General features: G+C 52.7%; 1 protein-coding gene across 1 annotated transcript; it reads right to left on the reverse strand.

Moving 5' to 3' along the window:
• Window positions 1-6,356: 6,356 nt before the first annotated feature.
• Window positions 6,357-7,190, reverse strand: LOC309685850 (olfactory receptor 14A16-like; the record flags this gene model as incomplete). The annotated part of the gene is made up of 1 exon (XM_082501553.1): window positions 6,357-7,190. Exon 1 carries the CDS (start codon window positions 7,122-7,124, stop codon window positions 6,357-6,359), a length of 768 nt encoding a protein of 255 aa, XP_082357679.1. The 5' UTR covers window positions 7,125-7,190.
• Window positions 7,191-20,566: the final 13,376 nt, after the last annotated feature.

The following is a 20,566-nucleotide window of genomic DNA, read 5'->3' on the forward strand; positions in this document are numbered from 1 at the left end:
GAAGTTGGACAAGCACAAGATTTAGAAACAGAACTAAAGGTTTTAGAAAATGAGCTACAGAATGCTGGAACAGCAGCTCAGCTTCCAGCAGAGTAACATATCATCACGAACAGAAGTCACAACCAATCTTGACCCAAGGTGGGAAAATGTCATCTTCCAACCAAGGCAATGAAAAGGATTAATGTGAAAAGACCCATCAGGTCAGCCTGCATAGTAAGGGAAAGCAATATTTATTATGCTGTAGATGCAGAAGGCAATAAGCATTGGATTTTGCCTCAGAATATTCAAGGAGAGTTTATTGAAGTTCATGCGTGAGCTCTGACAAACACTCTGAGCAGCGGGTGGGGGCCTAACTTGAAGAAGGATGTATATCTCTGGTGTAGGAACTGCCTTTCTTGTGCCATGACCCATGCAGACAACCCTGGATCAAAAGCCCAACTCCAGCAGCAACATATTGGAAGCCCACGGGCACAACTGCAGATCGATTTTGTGGGACCTCTGTAAGTGACAGCTTGAAACACCAAACACATCTTGGTAGTAGGAGATCCTTTTAGTATATAGACAGAAGCCCCCCCTTGCAAAACCAACATGATGGCCACCACTGTCAATCTGCTGTTTTAACTGCTCCACACCATAGAGTCTGATCTCAGCACTGACTTTATCACAAGAATTATGCATGAGCACTGCAAAGCTTAAACGTAAGATGTGCCACCCTGTCTCTGGCAACCCGTGGGGCAGAGGAGAGGGAAAAGCCAGTAACGGGGTTTGGATGTTGAAGGTGGGGTCCAGCAGAGATGAGGAGTCAAGGGAGTGGATGGGTAGAGATAGGCAAAGGTGAGACAAGTTCTGATCTTGATTGTGGGGCCACTACTGTTGTAGGAGCATGACTGGCTGGCAGCTGGCCCCAGCAATTTGGGGACAAGAGGTTTATCACAAAACCGCTCTTCCCAGCAGAGCCAAGATAGGGGCAGAGGGAAAGGGGAGTGGCAGGCCAAGGGGAGATGGCTGGCATGGTGATGATTCTGAGGGCACTTCCACAGCAGCAGCCTGGTTGGCCCTCAGGAGACATGCTGGCCAGCAGGCATTCTGAGGTCATCCAGCGCATCAGAGACCCCACCCAAGAGGAATTCCGTCCTTGGGGAGGGGAGGGGGTGAGGCAGGTGGAAGAGGCCCACCTGGGTTCTGATCCTGGGGGCACCTCTGTTACAGCAACCTGACCAACCATAGCAGACAGAAGGGCAGGCAGGGCTCATGGCCACCTGGCTCAGGACGAGCCCTGACACTGGGGCACTGACATCTTCTCCTTATCTCCAGGTTGAACATCCCCTCTTACACCCAACACTCATCTTTCATCCTCTTAATATGCACTATGGTGGAGATCCTATCTCAGCATTTTTTTTGACCTCCTCTAGGTTCTGACAGGCTGCAAGGAGGTCCCCCTAAGCCTTCTTTCTGCTCTTGACCTTCCTTGCAACCACTGGCTCAAGGCGAGCTTTGCCTTCCTAAAAACAATGACGTCAACAGAGATAAGTTTCTTCCTTGTAATGTCCTTGCTGTCACCTCCGGGCAGCTGCTTCATGGCCCCTGTCAGAGCCAGCCTCGTCCCTCTACTCACCCAGCCTCCCTGCCCCACAAATGCATTATCACCATGGGAAGACCCGTGGTGCACGAAGAGGTTTCTAGGTCAATCAAAACCACAGTCAGTGGAGAAAGGGAAACAAGGGTGGGCTCTTTGTGTGCTGTATTATGTTAGTGTAAGATATCTACCCATATAGACACACAGCAAAAACGGATCCTTCCAAGAGCTGGTCTGACACCTTCCATGTATCCAGAACCTGGCCCCAGGATCCCCTCGTCCCCCTGATCCCCCCAGGCACAGACAAGCACACGCTCACGCAAATGGCTCTCTCCAGCACAGAGTCACAGAACCATTGAGGTCAGGAGCCAGTCAGCGTCCACCTTCTCTGGGCTGCCCCTTCATGCTTCATTTTAGTCAGGACCTCCTTTCTCACCCATGCCAGGCTCCTGCCAGCTTTGACAGACTTCCTGTATGATGGGGTGGACTGTTCTGGAGCTGCAAGAGTTGATTCTTGACTAGCAAAGAGCTCTCTGCCCCCCTCTTCTCCGCATGGCACTATCCCATGGGATTCTTCTGATCAGGTCCCTCAGAAGGCCAAAGCCTGCTCTCCTGAACTCCTGCTCTTGGCCTTGTTCCCTTCTTTCAGGAGCCTCAACTCTACCTTCTCACCCCTGACTGTGACATCCCTGACAGTGGGAGATGGGAATATTTGTTTTCTCCACTCTGGAGCAGGCACGGAGACCCCAGTTCTTGTTAGCGTTTGTCTGAGCCTCTTCTTGTCCCCTTGACATGCAGAGATGTCCCTGGGCAGTGCCCTGCTGCCAGGAGGGATCTGCAGGGCAGAGCTGAGCACACAGCGGGAGGGATGGGGTCAGTGAGCACTGGCAGGGAGGAGATGTTGGGACAGAGAAACAGCTCCCGGCAGGGACAGCTCCAGGCAGCCCAGATGTGGGCAGGGAGTCGGAGGGACCTGCTCCCACAAACACCTTGGGAGAGGGGACTTGGGCACCCTCCCTGCCATCCCCTGCAGTGCAGACACCCACTCTGAAGGAACGCCCTGGTCTCCTCTTCCACCCAGCAGAGCCCAAAGTTACAGTTACTGCAGCGTACATATTATTCTCTTTAAATTTTAATACATGAAAAAGGAAGAGGAAAACACCCACGAGTACCCATTTTAAAGAAAAGATTGTTGTAAGAGTGTCACAGAACGACTGGCAGGAGGGGCGAGGATGGGGGGAATTTAATGTTTAAGGAATGAAAACGCGTTACAGGTCTTTCTGTTTCTGAGAAGTCCCATCCCCAAGTCTTTAATCACATTCAAATTTATCAAGACGGCAGATTACCAAACTGAAATATCATACTGGGTAATACGAAACCATTATGATCTCTGAGAAACAGGCACCTTTGACTAGATTTAAAAGAATTTAAGACTTCTCTAAGAACATTGCTTACATATATTCACCATAAATGTTCTACCGTAAAACTTCAGTACTGCCCTGATATGGTTAACTCGTAGTACCAGGGAAAAAAATACAGTTAGAAATGAATGATGAAATGGTGCTCAGTAGCACCTGAATGACAATTTCTTTGGTGTAGAAAAGAAGTCACATTAAAAAGAGATTCCAAATTGTCATTTAGATAGGGAGAAAACTCCTGTGCAAGATGGCTTTCAAGGGCCTGCGTAGATTATACCTCACAGATACACTCTTGATCCAAAATGTTGCTGGTGAGCAGTTTCTGCAACTGCCACAAAACCAGTTCTCCAATGCAGTGGAGTAAAACAAGTTGAAGACAACATTAAGTCGCCCAAACCACTTTTTCCTCAAATTGCCCATCCGTTCTGTTTCTGTCCCTTTCAGCGCTCTCCACCAGCTTTCAAAGACATCTGGCAAGTTTGTTCTTATAAGATATCCTCCCACATTTCCTCATCGTTTTACCTGGCTGAGCCCGGCGCGGCCTCTGCTCCCTCTCTGGCACGCAGCGCTGCCAGGCCTGACCGGTCACTATGGCCACGGGGACACGGCACGCCGCCCCCGCCCAGCCACGCCTCACATGCATTGTGACAAAAGGCCTGTCGCCGCCCCAGGCCGCTGCTGTCCCTGCTGTCCTGTGACCTGTCCCTGATGGGTCTCCTGTCCCCCCAAGTCTCTGGGGTCCCTCCTGTCCCCCAGGGGCCTTCATCACCCGGAGTCACCTCCCGGCAGCCCCTGGGCCAGTGCTGGTCCTCCCCACAGCCCTGTGCACATCCTGCCACCCCCTATGCCTCTCACCGCCTGCTGGCCCTCCTGTCACCCCCTGGGCTGTCACCCCCTGGGCTGTCACCCCCGCTGTCCCCTCCTCTCCGCAGCCAGCCGGGGCAGATGCAGCGGGCTTTGCCCTGGGGCACCCGACTGCCCACGCTGCAGGGCCAGCCAAGGCAGGGGACATCTCGGAACTCTGAGAGCACCTTGGGGCAGGGACGGAGAGTTCAGCCAAAGAGGCCAACGACCACCTCTGTTTATTTCCATAAACCAATGCACTTCCCAACCGCGGCACACACACAGTTGCTGCTTGAACTCTGCGGAGGAGGACGAAGGAGTCAGGAATGAACCGTCAAAATCAGGATGTGCCCCAGGAGTCCATTTCTTGCTCTCTCAATCACCACAGCTGCTGCTGACACAGCCCTAGCGCATGGAATCCTGCCTTGAATGACGAGGTCTAGCTCTGCTGGTTGATATGCTGAAGCTTGCAGACGTTTCTGGGAACACTGCTGATTTCTCAGCCTTCCTTCCTAGGAAAGATGCTGCAGCCCCTTAAATCAGCTTTGGGGCCCTTTGCTGGAAGTCCTTTAGGAGGTCAAGAGCTTCCTTGCACTGGGGAGCCGAGCACTGGACACAGTACTGCGGATGTGACCTCACCAGTGCTGAGGAGAAGAGATAGGTCACATCCCTCCAGCTGAAGACAACGCTTTTCCTAACACAGCCCAGGAACCTCTTGGCCTTTGCTGCAGCAGTGCATTGATTTTGGATGCTTGTGCAATGCCTCACACAACTGTGGCCTGGGCACTCATAGAAAATAGATACCTGATCATTTCCATACAGTCAGTGTCAGTGTGTGTGCCTTCTGAAACCATGCACGTGCTAACAAGCAATGGGATTTGGGTGAGTCATGTGTTTGTACAATGAATATGAACTACAAATTCATAGAATCATAGAATCATAGAATTGTCTAGGTTGGAAGAGACCCTTGGGATCATCGAGTCCAACTATCTACCCTAGTCTACAAAGTTCTCCCCTACACCATATCCCCCAACACCATATCTAAACATCCCTTAAACACACCCAGGGATGGTGACTCAACCACCTCCCTGGGCAGTCTATTCCAATGCCCGACCTTGCGACCTTCATACCCTTGCTTAGGTATGATTTCAACAGTTTCAAGCAAAGTCTTAACTGTCAACAATGCTGAGTTTATTTTTTTTGTAAACTAAGACAAAGCTAGACTTTCTTTTTTTTTAAATACATCCCCTGTGTCCCCCCTTCCACTCTTCCTCGCCCAGCAAGACTGCAACCTGCTGCCTCCTGTTCTGCGGGTCGTGAGCCATCCATTGCAGAATGGCCTTGAACACGGCCCCTTCTTTCCCACTGAGATCCTCCTTCTGCAGGACGCGCTGGAGCTCGTTGACAGAGATCTCCAGAAACTCTCTCGATACCCTGGTCACCCTTTCCAAGTGATGGGGGATGAACGCGTGGGCTGCTTCCCGCAGGTCAGGACAGTAGTAATACTTGGTGAATCTCCAGAGGCCGACGCAGTTCTCCAAGCACAGCTGGGACTTTAAGAACTCGCAGCACAGTCTGACAATGCCCATGATGTTGAACTGGTCGGCCGCTATCAGCAAACGTTCAACGTTGTTGGCCGTGACCGGTACTGTGCCGGTGTAGGCGTACTCGATAATGAGCCGCATCATTTCAGGTGAAGTGCCGGGGATTTTATAGACGACCTTCCCAGCATTGCTCCAGCGGGTAGAAAACATAGCCCTGAAAAAAGCAAAGCAGTGCTGTGGGAAAAGCATCTTTGCTGCGTTAGACCCGGACCCTGTTATGCCCTGTGCCTCCTTCCCCGGGCACCAATTTGGGCACGCGCTGTAGCCACACTGGGAGGCCGTGGGGTTTATTAATTCATGTGTTACAAGCCGGTTGTTTTAACAAGGAGTCACCGCCTCTGTTTTAGTTGTTGCTGAATGATTCTTATACTAAGTCACAGACTTTTTCAACTTCCTGTAGAAGGTGGAGGGGCACAGACAAGACAAGCTGGCCAAAGGTATATTCCATCCCATAGATGTCATGCTCAGTGTATAAATGGGAGTCAGCCTAGGGTCAGGGATCCATCATCGCTTCTCTGGACAGGCGGAGCAATTGATCATTGGGTGGTGACAGCAATTTGTGTTGCATCACTTTATCATCATCATCATCATCATCATCATCATCATCATCATCATCATCATCATCTTTTCTGTTATTATTCTATTAAACAATATTTATCTCAGCCCATGTCTTTTTTTCCTTTTTCTTCCTTTTCTCCCTATTCTATCTGGGACATCCCATTTTATTTAAGAGCTGTTATTTGTCAGGCCACATGTGGCACGGAGTTGTGCAAGGGTCAGACACAGTAGGATCAAGATTCAAGACAAGTAGTATAAACCCAGAAAAATATAAATAAGCGGGATTATCACAAGATAAAAAAGCAGGTTTGTGGCCTAAAATAAACTCTGGGCAACGTGCGGAGAAGGGGTGGCAGGTTATTGTCGGTGAAACAGTGTCCATAGGGCCAATTTCCATAGGGCATCCTTGAGCTCCTGGTTCCTCATGCTGTAGATGAGGGGGTTCACTGCTGGAGGCACCACCGAGTACAACACTGCCACCACCAGGTCCAGAGGCGGGGAGGAGATGGAGGGGGGCTTCAGGTGTGCAAACACGGCAGTGCTGACAAACAGGGAGACCACGGCCAGGTGAGGGAGGCATGTGGAAAAGGCTTTGTGCTGTCCCCGCTGTGAGGGGATCCTCAGCACAGCCGTCAAGATCTGCACATAGGACACCACAATGAAAAGAAAGCACCCCAGTGCTAAACAGACACTAACTACAATAAGCCCAACTTCCCTGAGGTAGGAGTGTGAGCAGGAGAGCTTGAGCATATGGGGGATTTCACAGAAGAACTGGTCCAATGCATTGCCCTGGCAGAGGGGCAGTGAAAATGTATTGGCCGTATGCAGGAGAGAATTGAGGAACCCACTGCCCCAGGCAGCTGCTGCCATGCGGACACAAGCTCTGCTGCCCAGGAGGGTCCTGTAGTGCAGGGGATGGTAGATGGCAACGTAGCGGTCGTAGGACATGATGGTGAGAAGATAAAACTCTGCTGAAATGAAAAAGTCAAAAAGAAAGAGTTGAGCGGCACATCCTAAGAAAGAGATGGCCCTGGTGTTCCAGAGGGAATTGGCCATGGCTTTGGGGAGAGTGGTTGAGATGGAGCCCAAGTCGAGGAGGGAGAGGTTGAGGAGGAAGAAGTACATGGGGGTGTGGAGGCGGTGGTTGTAGGTGATGGCGGTGATGATGAAGCCGTTTTCCAGGAGGGCAGCCAGGTAGATGCCCAGGAAGAGCCCGAAGGTCAAGAGCTGCAGCTCCCGTGTGTCTGCGAACTCCATGAGGAGGAAGTGGGTGATGGAGCTGCTGTTGGACATTTGCTGCCTCTGGGCAGGGGCACCTGTCCAAGGAGGGAAACAGAGTAAGTCAATGGAGACTTCTGTAAGAAAAATGAAAGCCATTTCCCGTAGGCTCTGTCTCTGTTGAATACACTCCCTTTTCATTTTCCAGGAGACCTTCCTCACGTCCATGGCTGGAGCTCTGATTGGCGTTGGCTGCCTGTGCCGTGAGGAGCAGGGCGCTGCCCAGTGGCTGCCGAGGGGTCAGCCCTGCTCTGCAGCAGGGAGTTCATAGGGAGGGTGGTGGCAGGAGCCAGTCCTGGTGTTCTGCTTTGGCTGAGGAACCCACACCTAATGCAGATGGGCTTTTCAACATCTGAACTCTCACTGCTATGGAACAGGAAAAGCAGAAGGCAGTTGGAGAGGTTTGGGGTATTTTAAAGCTCCCCCATCTCACCTGGGCAGTGTTCTGGGATGTCAGAAACCCTCAGCATTTGTGCTGCACTTCAGGAGAACAGAGTGAGTGCTGTGAGACATGAGGATTGCCTGGGGCAGAGAGCAGAGTCAGGGGAGATGGTTTGTCCCTCCATCTTGCACCGTCATGAGATGGAGGGGGATCACCCTCTTCTATTATGCCATCAGACAGTGCTGAGAGCAGAAGGATCCATTTCAGACTATGAAATGTCTCACCCTTTCTCAAGGTCTCAGCAGCCCACCTCTAGCCAAGGACACCCATGGCTCATTTCACCCACCCAACAGCATTTCCTCAGTCACAGAATCTCTGTGTTTCTCTGTGGGGCTTTCCGATATCACAAAGGTGCTATGGGACAGGTTGGCATCCTGGAGGGCAGCTCACAGCTTCCATGGACACCCAAAGGACATACCCAATTTATGGGATCTCAGTGAGAGAAAATGGACTCCTTCCCCACTCCCACAGCCTGCATTAACCACAGCCCCACAGGTCAGAGGAAAGCTGGGACACTGGTTCCCATGGACACACCGGCAGGAGTGGAAGAAGATCAGTGTGGGACTGTGCAGCTGAAATTCCCATCCCCAAGTACGCTGACAGCAATAAAAAGATAACTTTAAAGGAGACACATGAAGTAACCAGGAGACATCCCATGAGGGTCTGACTGGGCGAGGCACGGGGAGAGGCAGCCGGGCACTCAGGACAGCGTTACCCTCACCCTGCTGGGCACACCACCGCCATGACACTGATCATGCAGGGCAGGTGCCCTCAGCCCCACCGCTGGGCAGCAGCAATGGGGCACGTGGCAGGAGGGATGCCCTTCGCCTCTCCTGCTGCTCTGCCGGGCACAGAGCTGACTCCCACCCCAGAGCCCATGGCCGTGAGGGCTGAGGGCTGTGCTGGGTGGCTCAGGGAAGGCATCTGCACTGCAGGGGTGGCTGGAGGTGCCCCTATCTCCCCTGCAGCAGGGCTTCCAGGAGCAGACTCCCTCCTTCCCTGCCCGTCTCCACTGCCTGGAGCTCTCCCTGCCAGCAGCTCTTTCCCTGCCCCCACGTCTCTTCCCTGCCAGTGCTCACAGACCCCATGGCAGCCCCCGTGTGCCCAGCTCTGCCCTGCAGCCTCTGCATGTGTGCAGGGGCTAAAGGGCAGGTGCCAGAGACCCTGGTTGGACTGGAAAGGGGATGCTGGTGCTGTCTGTAGCCCCCAGAGCTGGAAACCGAAGACACAGACTCAGGAAAGCTCCTTATCTCTACAGGGATCCCTCCTTTGACCTTTGTTTTAATGTCCCATTATACATCTGCCACTGCCCACCCAGCCAACCAAGATGGAAAACATCAAAAGACAGACCCTCTACTGTTCAGGGAACTCAAACATGAAATGTGCCCTCAGGAATGCCCAGAGGTGATCTGGAGGTGTAAACAGTCTTGACACACACATGTTCCTCTAAAAAACAGAATGACCCCTCCCCACCAGGGGTTGCTACTCCCACCCACAGCTTCTCCCCACAGCGCCGTCGGGAGCTCCCCGGGCAGGTGGAGAGCTGACCCTGGCAGGCGGCAGAGTCCCTGCCCTGGCACACAGCCCCCGGAGTGCAGGGACCCTGCTGGCAAGGACAGCCCTGCCCACCCCTGCCTGCACACCCACCTTCACAGCCCTTTGACCGTTCCTGGGAGAAGGCAGCCGTCATGCTCGTGCCTCTGATGGTGAAGCAGGGAAGCCCCAATCTAGAGAATGTCCTCTTCTTCCACAGCAGAGAAGTGTGAGCGTCCTCCTGAAAGATCCCACGGGCTGTGGGAGGTGCCAGCTGTTGGAGATCTCTCCAGCTACTGCAGCTGCTCGGCTTTGGGAAGAGTTCTCCCCCCACTCACCCTCAGCATCCTCCCTCTCCAGACTGCCTTCAACCTCTCTCTGCCTCCCTGCTCTGCCCTCGCTGCCTGCAGGCAGTGCCCTCAGCCCTGCTGCGCTGTGCAGAGGAGCTGCTCCTGGGCAGAGCTGTCTCTCTGCAGCGCTGCCCGCTTGCCGGGAGCTCCCTCCGTCCCAGCAGCCCAGCCTAGCTCAGCAGCAGAGGACCCGCTGGGCCTTTCTCTGCCTCCTCCCCACACTGCCCCAATCCCTCGAGGTGTCCCTGCGCCTCCAGGGCTGACAGCTCCTCCAAGGCAGCGGGGTCTCTCCTGGGGAGCAGAGTTTGAAGCACAATGAAGTCATCACTAACTTTCTCTTTCTGAACCCTGAATGGACTGATTCCTGCAGGTGGAATTGTTTGCCAGGGTGTGCGGATCTACAGGAGGTGTCCATGTTCCCCTCTGGAAACCCCCATTCCTGCCCCATTGCCAGGCAGGGCACGGAGGCAGTGATGGGCCGGGGATCATTCCCACCAGTGCAGGGCAGGGATTGAGCCAAGTCAATGAGGCATCACTGCTCTCAGCAGTGTTCCTGAGGCCGGAGGGACATTCAGCTTCTCCAGTGCACCCCACAGACCCACCGGAGGGAGGATTCCTCTTGCCTCAGCTCAGCTGCCCTAAATCAGTGTGAGCTCCTTCTCTGAGCTGCCCTGTGAGCAATGGAGACAGAGGCCAGGAGGGAGCTTTTCCAATGCAAACACCTGGTGGCATTTGAGGTGCCAGAGGTGGTTCAGGACATGTACAGAGAACTGCAAGCTCTAATGGAGCAATTTTGAGAGACAGGGCAGCATCCGTGTGCACTGGTGGGGAATCCCTTTGGCCAACAGAAAACATAGAAGATCACAGAATCACAGGATCACAGAATCACAGAATGGTAGGGGTTGGAAGGAACCCTTGGAGATTGTCTAGTGCAACCCCCCTGCGAAAGCAGGGTCCCCTACAGCAGGCTGGACAGCAATGCAGCCAGGCGGCTTTTGAATATCTCCACAGAAGGAGACTCCACAGCCTCTCTGGACAGCCTCTTCCAGATCTTTGGTGCCCTCAAAGTAAAGACGGTTTTCCTTGTGTTCAGAGGGAATTTCCTGTGTTCCAGTTTGTGCCCGTTTCCCCTTGTCCTGTCACTGGGCAGCACAGTCTGGCCCCATCTTCTTGACACCCGTCCTTTAGAAACTGATAAGCATTGAGGAGATCCCCTCTCAGCCTTCTCTTCTCCAGGCTATACGTACCCACCTGTCTCAGCTGATTCTCATAAGAGAGGTGCTCCAGTCCCCTGAACATCTTTGTAGCGCTCTACTGGACTCTTTCCAGTGGTTCTCTCTGTTTCTTGAACTGGACACAGTACTCCAGATGTGGCTTCATCAGGGAATAGCAGAGGGGAAGGATGGCCTCCCTCCACCTGCTGCCCACACTCTTTTGTAATGCACCCCAGGAGACCATAGGCCTTCTTCGCCAACAGGGCACATTGCTGGCTTATGGTCAACTTATTGTCCACCAGGACTCCCAGGTCCCTCTTAGCAAAGCTGCTTTGCAGCAGGTGAACCCCCAACCTTTACTGGTGCATGGGGTTTTTCCTCCCAGGGTGCAGGACTCTACATTTGCCCTTGTTGAATTTCATTTTGTTCCTCTCCACCCAGCTCTCCAGCCTTTCCAGGTCTCGCTGACCGGCCTGCTGTTTCCTGGGTCCTCCTTCCTGCCCTTTTTGAAGACTGTCATGACTTTGGCTCTCCACCAGTCCTCAGGCACCTCTCCTGTCCCTCGTGACCATTCAAAGATGATGGAGAGCACCTTTGCAATAACATCTGCCAGGTCCCTCAACACCCCTGGGTTCATCCCATCAGGGCGGTGGGTGTCAAGTTTGCCTAAATGATCTCTAACTTGATCCTCCTCAACCAAGGGAATGTCCTCCTTTTTCCAGACTCTTTCTCTTCACTCCTGGGCCTGGGATTGCTGAGGGCCAGCCTTAGCAGTAAAGCCTGAAGCAAAGAAGGCATTCAGTAACTGCACCTTCTCTGCGTCCTCCGTCACCAGGGCACCCACCTCATTCAGTACCAGGCCCACATTTTCCCCGGTCTGCCTTTTACTACTGATGTACTTAGAGAAGCCCTTCTTATTGTCCTTGACATCCCTTGCCAGGTTTATTTCCACGTGCGCTTCAGCCTTCCTCGTTACATCCCTACATACTCTCACAATGTTTATATACTCCTCCCAAGTCGCCACTCCCTTTTTCCACATTCTGTAAACTTCCCTCTCACACCTGAGTTTTTCCAGAAGGTCCTTGCTTGTCCATGCAGATTTCCTGCCTCCTCTGCCTGATTTATTACTCATAGGCATGCACTGATGTTGAGCTTGGAGGAAGTGGACCTTTTCTATTAATCAACTCTCCTGCACCCCCCTTCCTGCCAAAGCCTTTGCCCATGGGATTCCTCCAAGTATGTCTTTGAAGAAGCCAAAGTCAGCTCTCCTGAAATCCAGGCTTGGAATTCTACTTTTTGCCCTGCTTCTTCCACACAGGATCCAGAACTCCACCATCTCATGGTCACTGCAGCAAGGCTACCCCCAGCCTTCACATCCCCAACTAGTCCTTCTTTATTTGTCAGTAAAATGCCCAGCAGTGCACCTCTCCTTGTTGGTTTCCCCACCAACTGTGTCAGAAAGTTCTCATCAATGCTCTACAGAAACTTCCGGGACTGTGTGTGCCTGGCTGTGTCTTTTCCTGCAAATATCGGGGTGGCTGAGGTCCCCTGTGAGAACCAGGGCCTGTGACCATGAGGCTATTTTCAGCTGTCTGTAGAAGGCCTCATCAACTTCCTTTTCCTGATCTGGTGGTCTGTAGTAAACACCCACAGCAGTGTCTCCCACATCGCCTGTCCCGTAATTCTTAACGATAAGCTCTCAACACGTTCTTCATCCAGCTGCAGGCAGAGCTCAAGACATTCCAGTTGCTCTGTCTTGTAGAAAGCAACTCCACCACCTCACCCTGCTGGCCTGTCTTTCCGAAACAGTACATAGCCGTCCGTGACAGCATTCCAGTCCTGCGAGCTATCCCACCATGTCTCTGTAATTGCAATGAGACCATGGCCCTGTGGCCATCATCCCCTCCGGAAGGGTTTTATGGAAAGGAAGGCTGGGACACTGTGTCAGGGTTTTCACTGAAGGAAGTATTGACCCAGAAGCCTTATCATTTTACTGCTGTCCTTCAGTCTTTGTGCCTAACACATGTCCTTCAGACACATGTCCTTCAACACATAACCTCCCAGAAATGGAGAAAGTATGCCAAAGAAAAAGAAGTCATTATCGGGGGATTTGTTGGGAAAGAGCACAGGATGGGCTCAAGGATGTCTCCCTTAACTTGTCAATGTCTTCTTCTCTTTCAGCAGTGCGCCATGCCCAGAGTAGCTGTTCAATAGCAGCTCCATCACCCAGTTCCTCCTTCTGGCATGTGCAAACACTCGGGAGCTGCAGCTCTTGACCTTCGGGCTCTTCCTGGGCATCTACCTGGCTGCCCTCCTGGGAAATGGCCTCATCATCACGGCCATCGCCTGCGACCACCTCCTCCACACCCCCATGTACTTCTTCCTCCTCAACCTCTCTCTTCTGGACCTGGGCTCCATCACCACTCTCCCCAAAGCCATGGCCAATTCTCTCTGGGACACAAGGGCCATCTCTTACTCAGGATGTGCTCTTCAGGTGTTTGGTTGTTTTATTTTTTTTTTCTTTTTCTGTGTTGCAGCAGAGCTTTCTCTTCTCACTGTCATGGCTTACAAACACTACATTGCCATCTGCCAACCCCTGCACTACGGGACCCTCCTGGGCAGCAGAGCTTGTGTCCGCATGGCAGCAGCTGCCTGGGGCAGCGTTTTACCCTATGCTGTGCTGCACACGGCCAATACATTTTCACTGCCCCTCTGCCAGGGCAATGCCCTGCACCAGTTCTTCTGTGAAATCCCCCACATCCTCAAGCTCCTGTGCTCAGAAACCTACCACAGAGAAGATGCAGTACTTGTGATTAGTATTGTTTTTGGATTTGGTGTTTGTTTTTTTTTATTGTGCTGTCCTATGTGCAGGTCTTCAGGGCTGTGCTGAGGATCCCCTCGGAGCAGGGGCAGCACAAAGTCTTTCCCATGTTCCTCCCTCACCTCCTCATGGCCTCTGTTTGTCAGCACATCAGCGTTTACCCACCTGAAGCCCCTGTCTATCTCACCTCCCTATCCCTTGACCTCATGGTGTCAGTGCTGTACTCGGTGGTGCCTCCAGCAGTGAACACCTCATCTACAGCATGAGGAACGAGGAGCTCAAGGATGCTCTGAGAACAATGATGGTTGGATGGTTTTCAGAAGCAATAGAGTGCCTGTTTTCTTCTGCACAGCATTCAGAGTGTAACTCATAGCAGGTCCAGAATGTGTTCTCAGGTTTTTGCTGTGTGTGTGTTTCTTTGTTTTTCTTGTTATAATGTTGTGCTCAGCAAAATTGTATTATTCTTCCCACTTCTAATTCATTGTGTACCTGTAGAATTTGACCCACAGACTGTGTAAATCAGGTGCAGTGCTCTCTGTGTATTCAAACAAAAAAAAGGACCCTGCAGTGACTTGTTTGTCTTAGATCCTTCCTCTGAGACCTCTGTAAAGACACAGGGCAGTGCCTGTGTGCAGAGGTGGAGGGGAACGAGTCCCAGCACAGCAGCACTGCCAGGGCGCACCAGCCTCGGTCTTGCCAGAGCTGCTCTCTTGCCACTCCCACGCTCTCGTTTGGAGCCCTTGTGTAGGTGTAAGGCCTCAGGGGTCACAGTCCTGCTGTGTGGTAGTCCTGTGACTGCAGGCAGGGACAGGCCATGAGCACTTCTGTGACACAGCTGACCTCTATAACGGCATCTCCATCATGACAGGGGATGTCCTCAGCACAGTGCTTGAAATCTTCGGTCTTCTTCCAAAGTTGCTCTCAAGAACATGCCCAAGGAATAGACTCTAAAGAGCCTTGTTGCTTTGTTTGTTCTCTGTGGGCTCAGTGCGATGAGATTGTGGTCCCAGGATGGCCTTCTAGGGACTTAGGGCTGGTTCAGGTGTTGCTTGTTGGTGGCCAGGGCCAATGCAGACAGTGAATGATCTCCAACGAACCTGCCTGGGGCTCTGCAGCAGTTCATAGGGCTGATGGCAGAGCAGCGTTTTTCTGGAGGGACTTGGGAGCTGCCAGAAGAGCACAAGGGATCTGCCGGGACAGCGCCAAATATCTGTATGAGCCTCCAAATGAGAGCTCTGCAGCCGCGAGGGAGACAGCTGGCACAGGGAAAGGAGTCTGGCAAGTGATCCATTTTACCCTCAGTGAACTTTCACAGACTGGATCCAGCGCAGCACCCAAACACATCTCACAGCACTGGAGTAAGGCAGGGTACCTCTGAGCACCTTCCATGGCCACATAAGAGCCTGTGTGGGAGGTGCTCAGTGGCAGTGACCACCATCAGCTGGGTCTGCCTCCCAGCCTGACCAGCACAGCCCAGCAGAATCAGCCCATTGGTCCTGGGCACCACAGCTCACTTGCTCTGCAGAGCAGCATCACCAGCTCGAGGGCTGTGGGGACCATGGGGACAGGGCGCAGCAATGACTGGCTGAGCCAGCACAGACGTGCTGACCTTGGGAAAGGCTCTGTGGGCAGGTGGGATGTCCTGGGAGAAGAGCAGGGAACGGTGTGTGTGCAGGGGAGACATGGAAAGAGAAACACTTGGCTGTGAGTGCCAGCTTGGGCCAGGTTGCCCTGCGGCTGGGACAGCAGAAGCTGCCAGAGGAGCGCCGGGGCCAGGACTCTGTGCTTTCCTGGGGAGCGCCGCTGGTAACGGGGGCTGCACGCTTCCTGGGATGGGATCTCCAGGACATGACAGCAGAAGAGACACTGCCACTTACCTCCGTTTCCTCCTTGCTGCAGGGCCCAACCAGACCGGGCTGCTCTGCTCGGCTGGGGAGAAGGTAGAGGAGTGGGGATTGCTGGGAAGGGGCTGGGACGGCTGGGCTCGGAAACGCTGGGGAGGGAGAAACACCAATGTACAGCTAAAGTGTGTGAGCGTGCAGGGTAGGGGCACACAGCAGTGTCCTCACACAGCCCGGGCTCCTGGGAGGGACACACAGGAGCAGCAGAGCAGGGTGATGTCTCTGCCTTTGTTCATGGGACACCCCAGGGAAGCTGCCCTGGGGCAATCGTCACAGGGCAGCCACTAACAAGCACCGTTTCCAGCACTGCCCTCTCGCCCAGCTCAGAGAGGTTGTTCTTCCCTCCACAGAGGGACATTGAAAGACGAGGTGTGAAGACCGTGTTTGCGTTGTACAGAGGAGACAGAAGTATACACATTGCGTGCGGGCTGTAAGATGAACCCAAGTGAGCACAAACGCCATCAGCTGTTCTTAGGGGTGCCATGAAGGACTGTGGGACAGACGGTGTCCTGAGGTCACTTCACCTGGAGAGTAAAGTCCCCTGGCAAACCCCCATAATGAAGCATTGGAATGTGCATCCTTGAACTGAGGTACCCCTTGTTCATTTTTCACGATTTGGGGCATCTCAGATGAGTGAAGAGCAGGGGGACACACCACAGGGCTGAGGTGCCGGCCAGCCTCTGGGACTGGCAACAGGAGGCCAGGGAGACACTATGACTGCTGCAATGCTCTGCCTCTGCCTATGGAAGGGAAGGACTCGTGTCTCCAAACACCCCTGTGTGTACGAGGAGTGCATGAGGCCAAATGAGGTGGGGACACCTCACAGCCCTGACATTTGTGTCTGACTCCAGGAACAATCCACACTATCCCAGTGAGGTTCATCTCACCTGCCTTGGACAGGCTCATTACCAATTCCTCTGTCTGCTATGTTATCCCTCCTTGGCTTTCTGGCCAAGAAAGGGGAGGGGGACAATCAAACCTCCTTGATGCAGTTTCCCCTCCTGCAAATGGGGAACATCACCAACACTTTGACAAATCTCTTCATCCTCTTTCATGACTTGCCCCGTATCTTCTTGCCTTAAAAGGCTGCCAGGCTCTTCCTTGTTGTGCATGATGGGAGGAGGAAGGCCAATGGGCATCAGCTGAAAAACATGAAGAAAATCTTTCTCCCCATCAAGATAGTCAAGCACTGGAGGAGATCTCTCAGAGAGCTTATGTCATCTCTATATTTCATGGAATCATAGAATGGTTTAGGTTGGAGGGGAATTTAAAAACCATCTACTTCCAACCCTACTGCCATAGGCAGGGACACCTCCCACTAGACCAGCTTGCTCAAAGCCCCATCCAGCCTGGCCTTGAACACCTCCAGGGACGGGGCATCCACCACTTCCCTGGGCAACATGTTCCAGTGTCTCACCACCCTTGGAGTAATGAATTTGTTCTTAATATCTAATCTCAATCTCCCCTCTTTCAGTTTAAACCCATTACCCCTCATCCTATTGCTACACTCCCTGAAAACAGTGCCTCCCCAGCTCTCCTGTAGGCCCCCTTTAGGTAATGGAAGGCCACAATAAGGTCTCCTTGGAGTCTTTTTTTTATCCAGGCTGAACAACCCCAACTCTCTCAGCCTGTCTTCAGAGGAGAGGTGCTCCAGCCCTCTAATCATCTTTGTGAGCCTCCTCTGGACTCACTCCAACAGGTCCATGTCCTTTTTCTGTTGGAGGCTCCAGAGCTGGATGCAGTACTCCAGGTGGAGTCTCACAAGAGCAGAGGGGAAGAATCACCTCCCTCCACCTGCTGGCCATGCTGCTTTTAATGACGCTCAGGATGTGCTTGGCTTTCTGGGATGCAGGCACACATTTCTGGCTCATGTTGAGCTTCTCATCCACCAACACCTCCAAGTCCTTCTCCTCAGGGCTTCTCTCTATCCATTCTGCACCCAGCCTGTATTTGTGCTTTGGTTGATTTCCTCTTGCAACTCTAAACTTCAAACATTTTTGGTGTTGTTATTCTCTTTGCTTGGTTTTGTCTTGTTTTAATAAGTGATTTCTCAGCGATTTTGTGTGCTGCCTTTGTTTGCAAAGGCAAGTGATCATAAAATTGGGGTGGGATGCATTGGCAGGGACACGGGAGCGATATGCCAGTGTAGGTGCCTGGGACCCTCTGCCCAGGCTCCAGCTGCAGCTTCCCAGGGGCTCTGGTCTCCAGCAGCTCCTCTGGGACAGCGGCCAGGCCCAGGCAGGTGCTTCGGAGACACAGGGTCCTCTGGAGGTACCACTGGGTACTGATGGTCAGTACCATCAGTACTCCAACACCTCAATGTCATTCTTGTCATGAGGGGCCCAAAACTGAACACAGTACTCGAGGTGGGGCCTCACCAATGCAAAGTACAGGGGGACGATCACTTTCCTAGTCCTGCTCACCACACTTTTACTGGTACAAGCCCAGATGCAGTGGGCCTTCATGGCCACCTGGGCACACTGCCAGCTCATATTCAGCCACCAACATCCCCGGGTCCTTTTCTGCTGCGCATCTTTCCAGCCACTCTGCCCCAAGCCTGTAGCGCTGCGTGAGGTTGTTGTGACCCAAGGGCAGGACCCGGCTCTTGGCCTTGTTGAACCCCATACCATTTGCCTCAGCCCATGGATCCAGCTTGTCCAGATCCCTCTGTAGAGCCTTCCGACACTCAGGCAGATCAACACTCCCACCTTAATTGGTGTCATCTGCGAACTTACTGAGGGGGCACTCCACCCCCTTGTCTAGATCGTTGATAAAGATATTAAAGACAACCGGTCCCAGTACTGAGCCCCGGGGAACATCACTTGTGACCGGCCGCCAAATGGATTGAACTCCATTCAGCACCACTCTTTGGTCCCGGCCGTCCAGCCAGTGTTTTACCCAGCAGAGTGTACACCTCTCCAGGCCATGAGCAGCCAGTTTCTCCAGGAGAACGCTGTGGGAAAACGTGTCAAAGGCTTTAATGAAGTGCAGGTAAACAACATCCACAGCCTTTTCCTCATCCACTAAGCTGGTCACCTTGTCATAGAAGGAGGTCGGGTTTCTCAGGCAGGACTTGCCTTTCATAAACTCATGCTGGCTGGGTCTGATCGCCTGGTTGTCCTGTATGTGCTGCATGATGGAACTCAGGATGATCTCCTCCGTAACCTTCCCCAGCACCGAGGTCGGACTGATAGGCCTGTAATTCCCCAGGTCCTCCTTCTGGTCCTTCTTGTAGATGGGCACCACGTTTGTTATCTTCCAGTCAACTGGGACCACCCCAGTTAGCCAGGAATGTTGATAAATGATGGAAAGTGGCTTGCTGAGCACACCCGCCAGTTCCCTCAGTACCCTTGGGTGGATCTCAAGCAGCGCCATAGACTTGTGTATTTCTAAGTGATGTAGCAGGTTCCTCACCATTTCCCCTTGGATTGTGGGGGCTTCATTCTGCTCCCCAACCCTGTCTTCCAGCTCAGGGGGCTGGGTACCCAGAGAGCAACTGGTCTTACTCTTAAAGACTGAGGCAAAGAAGGCATTAAGTTCGTAAGCCTCTTCCTCATCCCTGGACACCGTCTTTCCCTCCACATCCAATGAAGGATGGAGATTCTTCTTGGCCCTCCTGGTGTTGATGGTGTATTTACGAAACATTTTTCATTGTCTTTTATGGCATGGCCAGATTAATTTCTAGTTGTGTTTTAGCCCTTCTACTTTTCTCCCTGCATAACCTCATGACATCCTTGCAGTCCAACCGAGTTGCCTGCCACTTCTTCCAACTGTCATAAACCCCTTTTTTCCCCTCAGTTCCAGCCAAAGCTCTCTGTTCAGCCAGGTCTTCTTCCCTGACGGCTCGTCTTTCGGCACATGGTGACAGCCTCCTCCCGTGCCTTTAAAAGTTCCTTCTTGATGAATGTCCAGCCTTCCTGGACTCCTTTGCCCTTCAGGACTTCCTCCCAAGGGACTCTGTTAACCACACCCCTAAACAGGCCAAAGCCCACCCTCCGGAAGTCCCAGGTGGCAGTTCTGCTGACCCCCCTCCTGACTTCTCCAAGAATTGAAAATTCTGTCATTTCATGATCACTATGCCCAAGACGGCCTCCAATCCTCACATCCCCCACAAGCCCTTCTCTGTTGGCAAACAACAGGTCCAGTGGGGTGCTTCCCTCCTCTGATCCCTCCCCACCTGTGTCAGGAAGTTATCCTCAACACACTCCAGGAACCTCCTGGCCTGCTTCCTCTCCACTGTATTGCATTTCCAGCAGACATCCAGTAAGTTGAAGTCCCCCATGAGGACAAGGGCTGGCTATCGTGACACTTGTCCCAGTTGCTTCTAGAATATTTCATCTGTCTCTTCATCCTGGTTGGGTGGTCTATAACAGACTCCCACCATGACATCTGCCTTCTTGGCCTTTATTTAACACTTCCCAGTACAGACTGGGTCCTGTCCAGTACAAAGTAGATTATTTTAACGTGTCCCAGTATAGACTGGGCACAATCCCAGTAGCAGTGGGATCCCCTGATCCTCTCGGAATGCAGACTGGGCACCATCCAAGTACAAACTGCATCTCCTGGCAACCTCCCAGCACAGACTGGGCCCTTTCAAGTCCAAAATGGGGCCCTTTGAACCAAGCCCAAGAAGACTGGGCCCCGTCCCTGTACAAACTGGATCCCCAATCCAGTACAGACTGAGCCTTCTCACAGTATAAACTGCATCCCTTTAACCCCTCCCATGACAGACTGGTCCCTGTCCCACTAGAAAGTGGATCTCCTCAACCCCTCCCAGTAGAGACTGGGCCCTGACCCAGTATGAAGTGGATCCCTTCAACCTCTGCCAGTACAGATGGGGCCCTCTCCTAGTACAAACTGGATCACTCGATCCCCTCTTAGTAAAAACTAGTTCCTGTCCCAGTACAAACTCCACCACCTCACCCCCTCCACACAGAAACTGGGTCAGGTGCCAGTACAAACTGGATCCCATGGCCCCCTCCCTGTAACCACTGGGCTCCATTCCATTAGAAACTTTATCTCTTTAAA

This window comes from Vanellus vanellus, assembly GCF_965231255.1.
Source record: "Vanellus vanellus genome assembly, contig: HAP1_SCAFFOLD_89, whole genome shotgun sequence".
Lineage (NCBI taxonomy): Eukaryota > Metazoa > Chordata > Aves > Charadriiformes > Charadriidae > Vanellus > Vanellus vanellus.